Raw genomic sequence first — 12,604 nt, forward strand, 5'->3', positions numbered from 1 at the left:
AGGGTTCAGTTATTCCTGATTATTTTTCTCATAATTTCTGATGTCAATACTTTTCAGTAAAATTCTTGTTTGTCATCACTTCAAACCCACAATAAAGAAAAATATAGCAGGTGGTAGAAATAAAAACTAGCTCACCATTCCCGAAAAACAATACAAATGTATTTGCACAAAAGGAGATATTCCACGTAGTTTCTTTACATACATATGTACAAGCTTTACACTACTACAACTGTGTCTATTATACAAACAAAAATGTTTGTATAATAACTCTCAGAAACCTTTTATTTTATTTTATAAAGATTAACAGTGAAAACAAACTGAATGAGCTTCGTCAGGGAGCCGTGAGGCTGCATGACAAATCAAAAGCACAGTCAGTTCAACAATTGAAGCCATTACACCCTTTTTTCCCCCACTCATGCATTTACATTTAAGTGTCAGAAGTCTTAGAAGGTTTATTGCTGGAGTTTAGTTATTGGAAACAGCTACCAGACACTCTGTGGAAAACTAAGAAAACGACTGGGACTGATTGAGTCACACAAGTAATATTAAAAAGGAGGGGGAAAAACAATCATTTTGCAATAAGATTTTTCTATGTATCCACTTGCTAAAAGAAAGAAAAAAATATATATAATAGCATTAAGAATAATGCAAACATGTTAAAATCGCAGAGCTGCACTCTACGATTCCTCTTCTTTAGACAGCGCCTGTGGATGAAAAAAACAACACACATCAGGATTTGTTAAACAACAATTAATGTGACTATTTGGTGTGTTTTACTCAAAATAATTCCAATGACCTGTTTGAGGAACTGTCGTCCAAAATAATTAGTAGCCATATTCTTTAAGCTGGTCTTGCCTCCCACTTTACAACGCACATATCCGTAGAGGTTGGCCCCCTGCAACACCACGCCCATGATCACCACGGGCTGCAGGACATGAGTCAGCTTGTTAATTTGGCAACACAGGAGCATCATAAAATTATACCTTTTACATTTCTTGTTACCAATAAATCCAAGGAAAAGACCAAAACCAATACATATTTCTACTGTGTTTCCTCTGAGCGAGAGAGCTCCATTTAATTACATCAATGAGCCTCTCCGTCACAATGACTGACATGTTGACTTTATCAACACAAACACACTGTTAATAATTTTGTTTTTTTGGATTCTGCTGCTCTACCGACTTCGATTCAACGGTTCACCGACAGATTCGCCGACATCGTGGCAGTGTTTTCTCAATTAAAAACAACACTGATGCTGCTATTGATGCTGCTCTAAATAGATTAAAAGGACCAATACTTTGATAGTTTTCCTGACCAAGTGGATCCAAGAGATAAACCAGTTGGTTGTGAGTGCCACAGACAGCAGGGAACTTAAAGTAAAAGTACTGAGAATCTGAGTAACATTATGATGGTTTTGTTTTGTTGTTGGATTTGTTGACAATAAGAAAATTACAAAAATAACAGCAGTTTTATCCTCAAAAGCTGAAGACTTACCACCCATTTAATCTTGAAGGAAAACAGCGTGCTGAAAGTGAAGAAGCCCCAGAGGACCGGACAAACGATCAGCCCGATCCAGAAGATTCGGGACTCAGAATCCGACACTTGCTTCCCCTGCGTCCCCTGAAGAAAACAGGATATTCTCACAGTTAGGACATCTGCAAATACAATGCTCCACACAGCACAAGAGGTCAGTGTCATGTGATGTTCAAGACCCACATTTTTGGACAAAAACTTGTGTGACACCAAAGCCAAAAGCAATATGGGACAAGCCAAGGAGCGTCTTACCTTCCTGGACTCGAACACCCAGTGGCTGCGTCCATCATCGTCCACCTGGTTCCACCACCTCAGACCAACCATCAGTCTCCCCGTTATGTTCTGTAAATACACATGATATTTTAGCCTTAAATTGACAACCACCTTGGAAATCAAAAGGAATTCTCCTGGTTGACTAGAGAGAATGTATCTTGTAAAAAAGACACCTTAACTGTCCAGAAGTCACATGAGAGCAGAAGGATGATTGTGACCATGCAGGCGATGAAACTGCTACTGAAAACCCCACAGAGCAGGTACACGATGATGGCACTGACCCGGAAGAAGAGGTGGAAGAAGGAGGCCAGTGGATGCCTGGCAACAATTCATAATAATTAATACTATACTGCAGTGATGCAACTGAACATTAAATTTGTTATTTAACAATATACCAATTATTTTCCTGATTATTGGTGTAAAGAAATAAGTGTGTGTATTAAAATGGTTTGTTTTGACTCGCATAACAGCTTCAAACCCAAATGTATTCAATTAATTATCATATTGTGGTGCAATGTAACCAAGTATATTTAATTTAGTGCTGTACTTAAGTTCAAATTTGAGGTGTTTTTTATGAAACTTTATACACCACATCCAAGCAAGGTCATTATTATATTTTTTACTTCACTACATTTGTATTTTGTAATACTTTTCAGTTTAGTTTTTCAAACTATCTATGTCCAGTGAAAACCACATATCGAGTCCAGATTGATTTTGAATTTTTACTGATAAACTGAAGATTAAAGTGTTCTCCAAGCAGTGGTACTTAAAAACACGACAGCTACAAACATCTACAGCAGTAAAAATGTGAAAAACATTAAAACAACAGAAATACATCTAAAACTGAGACTTTTGAATAGTAAAAACACTGACAGGGATAATTTCACTGACTGACATTACTAATACCACACACACACACACACACTTTTACTTAGGTAAGGTTTAAGGTAAGTATTTTCGCAGCAGTGAGACAGTTAAAGCCACCAGTCCTCTTGTTTACTCACCTGATATTCGTCTTCTTCGACCTTTTGCCTCCATCCTCCTCCGCGTCAAACAGAGACACGTCTTCGTCGTTGGTATCCTGAGGATCAACGAGGAAGAGTCTGAACCCTCAGAGACTCAGCAACGTCACACACAACCATCTCAGTGACAGCGTCGTCTTTGTTTACAATTGGACGAGTCACGGGGGCCGTTAAAGCCAAGAATCCGCGTAATAATTAAAGTTACTAAACCACTTCACATCCAAAACTTAGTTGAAAACTCTTTGCATTCAGTAAACTGACAGTAACATGACATTGTGCGCCGTGTTCTCGAAAGGATCGTATTCATTACTGCACAACTCGAGTCAAACGTCACGTTCCTTGCTAGCTGTAAAATGCTAATAGATTTTTTGAACAGATTTGGTTAGACGCTTGATGCTTGAATTAATTTACGTCTTATATACATACAAGAAACACATGGGAAGCTGGACATGAGTGTTGCCGTCGCTTTAATGAGCTGGCTAATAGTTTGGTTTCGTACCGTAATTAGAATGACACAACTTAGCTAACTTAGCTAACGCTAGCTGCCACTGAAACGCAAACTACTCGCTAATGCTCGCTGGCCGTTAGCGACAACGTTTGAATGCGAGCTGTAAATGATCGCTGTTGTGGGTGTTGATCAGAAGAAAACTTCGCCGTTGCTTGGTTTTGGAAATGTGAAGCTAAGTTAACGTTAGCTGACTGGGAATGTAAACAGCGACAAAAGCTGGCGTGCTAGCTAGCTATTTAGCAACATTAGCCCATTGACGAACTCATTTATTGTTCGTAGCCTTCTTGGTTGACGCTACGTTTTATAGCTTTTCGGAAGATAAACTATAAACTCATTAAAATGGGTGACTTACGTCTGTTAGCATGTTGAAACTTTGAGCAGCCTCTTTCCTTGGTACATGCTCAGCTGGAACACACGTCACCGTACGCGGAAGTCAGGTGACCAAGGCGTGCCACGTTTATCGTTACGTCACGGCAGTTGGTACGTTGCAATGTGGAGTAATTAGATTAATTGGAGCGTTTACATGCTTATTACATGATGTGTTTCAGAACGAATATGTTTTTGTTGTTGTACTTATTCATACATTTCATGTTTGTTTAGACCTTAGAAACATTTGTTGAGCTTTGTTAAACCATGTTCTGTTACTTCAGATATTGCATAAAAAACAGGATGGACGGTTTTAGAGAGGACATTTGTCAAAATAAATAGTGTACCTGATTGAAGTATGAATTAACTTTTGAGATGGAGTTAAAAGAGAAATCCGGTCATTAAAACAAAATCAAAACTACGAGGAAAACGTTTTCGTTTCTGTGGTGAGTGGGAGGGATGAGCGCCCGGCACTCTACTGCTAATGTCTATGGGGTGATTTGAGGTGAGTAACTCCATGCAAAAACACATATTTATGTCGTGTCACCACACTATTTGAGCTAAACGAGCGCTGTCCTGTCTCGTAAGGACCCAACCTGTGTTGCATAATTTCTGAGGCCCAGAAAAGCAGATAAAACTTGCGCCTATGGGTTAGCATTGGAGCTATTCTGGAAGGCTGTCAGGCAGGTACACATCTCGGGCTAGGTCAAGTCAATTTTTGTCGGGTTTTCTGCTTCTAATAAGTCGGGATGACCCTGGGGACAACGAAAATGGGGTAAAAAATGACTGTATTTCTCCTTTAAATAAGGGGAGAGACCTATTGCACTTAGATAGGCAAATGTAGCCTATACATGTATTATATCCTACATTAAATATACGATTATGACATTCATCATTCAATTTCATTTGATTATTTCAAGTGTTAGCTTTCTTATGCACACAACAACCAAAATTACTTTCCAGTAAATCCATCCAAAATAATTTCCAAATACAAATTATTATGGAGCCTTATGCATAATTATACACTTTTTATTTGCACACAAAAATACAGAACAGTTCTGAATTCACAGTGAAAGGTAACAGAAGTCCCCATAAGTACACAGGAGTATAAATATGACCTGAGCCCATACACGAAATAAACGTTCACAATTTATATTATTAGAAAGTATGATGCTGTAAACAGGGAAGAGTGTCCAGTGTCACTTAAATGTCGCAGATCACTTCCGATCATTGCTATACTGCCGTTTTTTGAACGAGAGCTCCGTTTGTGGGTGAGGTGGGGGGAGAGGGGCTTTTGAGGCGCAGCGGGTCCCCGGGGGCCACCAGGGCGACCACGTTCTCCTTCTTCGACAACCAGAAGGCCGGGTAGATCGGCTCCAGGAACTCGGCCTCGTACCGGTGGATGAGCGTCATGCCGTCGTTTACGCCGTAGAAAGCCAGCAGGCCTCGGCTGTAGTCCACGTAGACCCCGATCCGGGTGAACTTCTCCGCGCCCAACGGGGTCTCCACGTCGCCGTGCCAGGCGGAGAAGGCGCGTCCGTTCCACTGGAGGCACCAGGAGAAGTCGTTGCCGGCGATGCAGCCGTTGCTCTCGTTGGTCTTCCGGTCGATGCTCTTGTAGGTGAGGCCGATGTGCGCGCCCTCGCCGCCCACGTCCGCCTCGAAGTAGTGCCGGCCCAGGTAGAAGCTCTCCGTCGCCAGCACCTGACGCCAGTTCTCGAACCGCTCCGGTGCGTCGGGGTACGGATGCTGCCAGGGCGTGGTGTTGGTCACCTTCCGGTTCTCCTCCGTCAGACGCAGGAACCTGTGAGCGGTCACCGCGTCGAAACTCACTTGGGCGGCGTCTGGGAGAGGATTGTGGAAATGTTGGTTTACTCAGTGTAACATAATGAGACCACAGACAGGAGATTCATTTTTGTTTGACTGGAAACTAAACTATATCTAGTTCAATATATATATATATATATATATATATATATATATATATATATATGCAAACACTCACATGCCCATAAATAATTGGCTAACCAATAACAAATACAAAAATTATGACCATGACTGCAGGATCTTCACCCAGTGGCCCATATAAAGAGGCTAAGTCCCTGTGGGACACCATGGACACTTATTTCTGGAAAAAATGTGTATGTTCGATTTTTTGATACCATAGAATTGTGGCATGAATAACATATACGTTTGTCAATTTAAAAGATAATTTCAAGAGAGTCAAAGGTTTTAGTAAAATTGTACCATACTATAAAATTATGTATTATAAAGACGTTACACCCAAAAGTCGCATAAGTGTCTCTCTCTGTGTGTTCGGTAGCAGGATGTTTGTGTATGAGGCGAAAGATGACTAACTGAGACTTTCTGGACTTTTTTATCTTTCAAATTGACAAACATCATACGTGTAATTCATAGAACAGTTCAAACAGGATTTGTCTATTTTTATTTTAAATAAGGGGATCACAGGAAGGGGGTGGGACTATATCCAAATATAGAAGACACTTACACTTGAGGAAGTCGGTGTGTGTCGCTGGATCTGGTATCGTCATGTTCTGTTTCGCTGCAACAATCTCTTGAACCGTCGTCTTTATTCCCATTTTGTCTGCCGTGGAAGAAAATATACATCAGTCTGTGATAATGTGACCCGGTTTAGAGACATTTGCATAAAATGTGTCATTGCAAAACGAAATAAAGGGTTGGGGGGAAAATAGATTAAGCACTGCATCACTGTTTTTGCACGGTAATGTATCAATACACAGACGCCAAGTATCTTTTAAATCTTAAAAATGTAACCTTTTGGTAACAATTGTTTTTTCAGTCCACTAGATGGGGCTGAGTTCTTCCAGCTGTGCTCATGGGTAAACTCAGCAGGATTAATAAGAAGTTGGTCAAAATAAAGATGGTCAGTCTGTTGCTTCAGTGACAAAACTATTTTACTGCAATAAAAATGGCTGAAGTTAAATTTGATTGGATAAAGCAAATGGTGACAAACTGCATAATTTGCAACTGAAAAAAGGTATTAAGTCACAATATATATCGCAACATGTTATCGCAATACTCGGTATATCGCTATAAGATTGTATTGTCATAATATGGTATTGTGATAATATCGTACAGTGATAATATCACATAGTGATAATATCGTTTGGTGATAATATCGTTTAGTGATAATATTGTTTAGTGATAATATCACATAGTGATAATATCATTTAGTGATAATATCGTTTAGTGATAATATCGTTTAGTGATAATATCATTTAGTGATAATATTGTTTAGTGATAATATTGTTTAGTGATAATATAATTTAGTGATAATATCGTTTAGTGATAATATCATTTAGTGATAATATCGTTTAGTGATAATATCGTTTAGTGATATCGTATCGCGGGGCCTCCGGGGATTCCCACCTCTGACAGAAATGCATCACACAAACAAGTATGTGCGTCTTACAGCTTCTGTAGAAGTGAGTCAGGAAGCCGGCAGGTGGTTGTTGCATACTTCTAATACCTGAGCTCTGAACCCATGACACACAGGCTGACTATTCGTCACGTCACGTGTGTGAACATGCCCATAAGCATCGACCCATCCAAGTGCAATTTCACCCAGAAGCAACACTTCCTGCTACTTTTTGCTCACCGTTCTTGCACGTTTCTTTCACGTTTTCTATGTAGGAAGACACAAGCATGGCGCACAGCTGCTGCGTGGCGTCAACGATCACTCGGCTGAAGGAGTTCAGGCGGTCGGTCAGGCCGATGTAGACGCCCGGCAGAGAGATATCAGTGGCTTCTTTCTTCCACTCTGAATACTCCTGGAGGAAATACACAGGGACCAGTCAGGCATGAAGATCAGGGAGATTCCTGCAGGCTTTATGTGTGACTCGTTATGGTCTGGACCCCACTTTGGGGGTTTTACCTGTAAGAAGTCCACATCGTTTTTGTTCTTGGAGAGTTTCTCCATTTGCCCCTGCGTCTTCTTCAGCTCTGTGCACCTTTGCTCCAGGTGGACGCGGATGCCCTCTGCCTGCCTCAGCGCCTGCTTCTCCTCGCCCTCCAGGATCTCCAACACCTCCCGCTTCGCCCTCTCTGCCACCGCCTGCAGCTCCTCGAACTGGCCCTCGATCACCGTTCGTACCTCGGTCACCGAATGCTGCGGAGTGGAGTTTCAGGTCACGCATTCTTGACATTCTCTGAGAGGAAGGCGATGTGTATCAAAAAGGTCCCGACAGGTAACAGGTGGGGAACGCCCCAACGCCTCAGAAACATCCCACGCCCGAGTGAAACCGGTCTGGTTTGGACGGTTCTAACATCTCACTAAACCACAAAAAGTACATCCTGGTGTCTGGAGTGTCGACTCACAAATGAGACAACCAGCTAGTGTTTGCCTAAATTAGAAATCATGTGATTCAACAAGCAGATGTGGCTCCTCTCGGCAGGGCAGAGTCTGGGAACCCCTGGACTACCATACTGAAAGGGGGTGGGACTTCATCTCTCCATTGTTTCTCCGGGTTCAAGTAACCAAAGTGCAGCCTGTGACGTGCTGCCTTTAAGGCCTTCACGTGTGTTTTTACCTCAATAGAGACGGTGTTGAGCTGAAGCTTGTTGATGGCCTTCTCCGCCGCCGTCACCGTCTTCGCCATGTCGGTCTGCTTCTCACTCAGCTCCCTCTATGAACATGAACACAGGACAGATTGTAAACATTTAGGCTGCTTCTTCAGGGAAACGTTTTTTTCTCGTTCCTCTGCTCTGCAGAGTAAAACACTGTCGTTTTCAAAGCGTGGACTTGTTGTAACAGCGAAGTCTGAATTCCTCGGGCAGGTCCGGGCGACTCTGGAGCCGAAGATGAAGAAGAAGTTTAGACCCTGAAGGGAACACGACAGATCCGTGCTTGAGTCTGTTACAGGGCATCTCCTATCTCCTTATCAACCTCACTTTTACATTATATAATTAAGCTTCAGCTAAAATGCAGCCTACTGTGTGAGGAATGTCATTGAGAGGTACAAGACCTCGCTGCACAATACCTGCACAATTAAATCAAAAATGTGCAATAATAATAATTAATACATTCAATTATTAACTATGTTGCTAAATTTTGTCCAAATATTGAATTATCTCATGTTAAAAAGAATAATATTTACGAGCTCTCTTTTTTCTACTCAACCTCAATGGATTCAAATTGAAGTCCACCATGTTTATCCTTATTTTCAAAATAAAATGCCTAGATGCTAATGACTAACATTTAATGTGCAGTCAAAAAAAGAAATCATCAACCTGACTGCACAAAGCCAATGGGAATAATATTTACATAATTACATCTGAAGCTGCCTCAACACACCACAAACTTGGCCTCGACATGTTCTTACCCACCCATCCTCTGGCACTGTGACAAATATGTTTTCTTATTATTATTATTATTATTATTATTATTCTTATTAAAGGTTGCTGCTCATCGATGGGCGTGATAGTAATTAGCTGTGGTTTGTGTTTCTTGTGTATAAGCATTACATTTTAGTTACAGGGCGAAACGAAAACCCAGAAGGTCTGAATCCTCAAAGACTGGATCATCATGATGAGACAGATATTATATAATATTCCATCCACTGCACAATGAAAATAGATTTTAAACCAGCTGATCAAGTTTCAACCACAGACTGTATATAAGACGTAGTCATGGTGATTTCACCCGTTGGTTTGTGGTCTACGGTTTTGAAGCCTCGAGTTTGGCATCTTGGCTTTTTTGCAACCACTGAAGGAAGTGACCATATTTGGGCTGTGGAAGAGCTCGGGTGGATCTGATGAACACAAGTGGCAGAGCGGCACCCTGAGCAGCAACCTTACTGGTTCTGGATCCATCTGGATTCTGGTGAGAAGCTGCTAACAAAGTTAGCTTCATAATTCAAGGTCAACTTTACAGTCATCTTAGTAGCTAACTGCATTGGTAGCGTGGTAGCAACCTGTAAATTTGCAGGTAGCCCCGCCCCCTAAAACATCCCCTGCTTTCTGGTCTGTTGGACTCTAAATGGACCATAATGTACTAAATGAACATCATGCTGGATTAAAGAAGGTTTGAAACTAGAGATTGAGACCATAAACTCATGTTTACAATATTTACTGAGATAAAAAATCCAGAGGGAAGTAGGCTCATTTTCTCATAGACTTCTATATGATCAGAGAGAAGTCACCCCCTGATGGCCAGTGGAGAGAATGACAGTTAAAGGCACACAATTGGCTTCACTACTCAGAAGTTACTGTCTATTTTTTATATTTTCATACAAAATAATGGGAAATATCTCATTCCCAGCTTGAGCGCAGCAGAAGGATATTTGTTTTATCCAGACTGTTTTTTTTTGGAAATACCTTCAGAACAGATGTAAATGTTAAATGAGCATTGAAGGAAAATTATCTGTCACAGAAACAGATGCCATGGTCTCCTGAGTTCATGTCCCTGAAACAACGTCGGCAGCAGAGTAGAAACAGTGAGATACAGAAAGGTGTTCCATTACAGGAGGATTTCTAGGGAAATGTCAATCATGTGCTCTGAAGAGGAAACAGGAAATTATCTCTTTGAAAGGGAAGTGACTGAAAACTGCAAGAATCTATTTACATAATAAATGTAAGTATCTTGTTTACTATTGAAACAATGAAGAGATTTCTTGGTGCATGCAGGTCAGTGAATGCAGCTGCGACCGTGAGCTTCATGTGAGCAGCTCTTGTGGTATTTCCACTTTACAGCCTCCCGACACTGTTTGCTTTGCAGCTCTAACGACGCAGGTTGAGGGTTTTTGCAACGACTCACTCTGCAAACAAACAGGTGTAAGTTAAAGTTGCAGGAATCTGGACCGGCCTCCCAGTCGAAAGAGCTCAATAGAGTTTAGTATTGAGTTTCCAGCTAAATCATCTTGTTAAATCGTGTGATTTGATGACCTTTACGGAGGATACTAAGGCAGATTACTGTCCTGATTGAGGGTTTAAGAGATCAGAGCTGCATTGCACACACAAGAACAACTGCGATGCATTTTGAAGACTCGGCTCATCCGCCGGTGCAGAAGGTTACATCCATCACAGCCTCTCAGCTATAAATATCCTAGTCAATAAGTGAACAGTGAGGCTGTGTTTTCAGGATAATGTTAATTTTGTTCTTTTGATGTTGAAAAACTGTAATTAACCCTCGTGTTTCTGCTCAAACTGTAATGAACTCCATCTTTGCTGCACATTGACGGATCAATGACAAATGAAAGCAAACAGCTTGGTGTCGGATAACAAAACCACACCGGACTCTGTGTCATTTCAGAGCGTTGTGGACTTAATGTTCAAATACCGCCGCAACTAATGGTTGTCATAATTAATATACAGTGTAATCAATAATTTGTGAGTGATGTCTTCAAAAAACCCAAATAAATTAAATATTAAAAATGATATAAAGCAGAGAAAGTGATCTGGAACCTGTGGGAGCCCAAAATTAAAAGTCCTTATACGATGACTCAGCATCTCAGAATGACTGTCTATCTAAAATAATGACTTAGTATGTCAGAACAATGACTCAGTATCTCAAAATAAAGACTTGAAATGATTCATTATTTTTGAGATACGTCATTATTTTATTCGCTAGTTCTCACTGTGATGACTTTTAGGATATTATTCCATTAAAGTGGCAGAAAATGGGCTCAACAGTTAATTAAAATGTAAAGAAAATAAAAATCAGTTTATTTTTCCTGACTTTATAATGCCTCGGAGAGGACAGATCTGTATTGTGAGGTTGATTAGTTAGTTGTATCATATTGATTAGTTGATCTAATCAGAGTTTATACTCATACTTCATACATTTAGATGTATGTACATCCAGTCTGGAGGTTTTCTATTAGAAGGCAGTAACATGGGAACACTTGCCTCTATCCGGCTGCGGGCCTCCACCACGGGGACGGTGTTGTGGCCCTTGTGCTCCTCCTTCACACAGTCCTGACAGACGCAGCAGGCATCGGCGCAGCAGAAGAGCTCCAGGGGCCACTTGTGGTTCTCGCAGGTCCGCCTCTCGATGTCCCGGAGCGGCTCCACCAGCCGGTGGTTGTGAAACTTGGGGTTCTCCAGGTGGGGCCGGAGGTGGGCCTCGCAGTACGACACCAGGCAGGTGAGGCAGGACTTGAGGGCCCTGCATGGGCTCTCGATGCACGAGTCGCATACCACATCGTCGGGGCCCAGAGCCTCCTCCTTTGCCTCCTCTTCTTTGACCTCCTCTTTGGCCCCGTTGTTCTGTGGTTCCTCTTCCTCTGGCTTCTTGGGGACCTCAGTCTCTTTCAGGTCTTCTTGGATCTTGATCTCCTCTGCCCCCTTAGGGTCCTGCTCCTCTTTGCTCCCGATCACAGGAGCTTCAGCCTCCTTTCCGTTCTGTTTGAGGCCGTCGGCAGGTTGGCGCTCGTCGGGACTCTGAAGACACTCGGGACATCCTTCAGGTTTGTCCCCGAGACACGAGCCACAAACGGAGTGACCACAGGCTGCCGGCTGGTCCCCCTTCAGGGCACCTGAGCAGACGCCGCACAGCTTCTGCAGTTTGGAGACGGGAGCTGCTTCTTCTGTGTCTGCCATGTCTCTGTGAGGACGTCCACTCCCTCATACGCTCCTCTGACAAATAACTGGCTCAGTCACTTTTTGTCTTTAGTTTCTGAATCACGCTGAAGAGCCAAAGCAAAGCCACACCTAGAGGAGGATGTGAAGCCCAGTTTCAGTGTAAAAGCTCTCCGCCCCTCCAGCGCTCACATGCAACCAGGCGGCCAGCAGGGATACACCCCCTCACACAGCCCTCCCCCTTCCCTGAAGGAGGAACGAAGCCAGAGGGTGGAGCAGAGGTGTAGAGTTGCACTCCCCAACATGCAGGCATTGTGTTTACAGACTTTAATCTGAAACCACA

General features: G+C 42.2%; 3 protein-coding genes across 3 annotated transcripts in view; 1 reads left to right on the forward strand and 2 right to left on the reverse strand.

The window, feature by feature from the left end:
* Positions 1–12,604, forward strand: part of LOC311032598 (uncharacterized protein) — a 145,183-nt gene that overhangs the window by 83,712 nt on the left and 48,867 nt on the right. The window lies entirely within an intron of this gene.
* tvp23b (trans-golgi network vesicle protein 23 homolog B) lies at positions 138–3,770 on the reverse strand. Its single transcript, XM_084040155.1, has 7 exons — positions 3,689–3,770; positions 2,811–2,887; positions 1,980–2,124; positions 1,786–1,875; positions 1,495–1,620; positions 797–925; positions 138–704 (listed from the first exon to the last, which is right to left on the reverse strand). Exons 1-7 carry the CDS (start codon positions 3,698–3,700, stop codon positions 678–680), a joined length of 606 nt encoding a protein of 201 aa, XP_083896281.1. The 5' UTR covers positions 3,701–3,770; the 3' UTR covers positions 138–677.
* trim16 (tripartite motif containing 16) lies at positions 4,709–12,339 on the reverse strand. Its single transcript, XM_084039475.1, has 6 exons — positions 11,590–12,339; positions 8,274–8,369; positions 7,619–7,852; positions 7,343–7,514; positions 6,212–6,307; positions 4,709–5,546 (listed from the first exon to the last, which is right to left on the reverse strand). The coding sequence occupies exons 1-6, from the start codon at positions 12,280–12,282 to the stop codon at positions 4,936–4,938; spliced, it is 1,902 nt and encodes a 633-aa protein (XP_083895601.1). The 5' UTR covers positions 12,283–12,339; the 3' UTR covers positions 4,709–4,935.

The sequence above is a fragment of the Eutrigla gurnardus genome, assembly GCF_963514095.1.
Source record: "Eutrigla gurnardus genome assembly, chromosome: 22".
Lineage (NCBI taxonomy): Eukaryota > Metazoa > Chordata > Actinopteri > Perciformes > Triglidae > Eutrigla > Eutrigla gurnardus.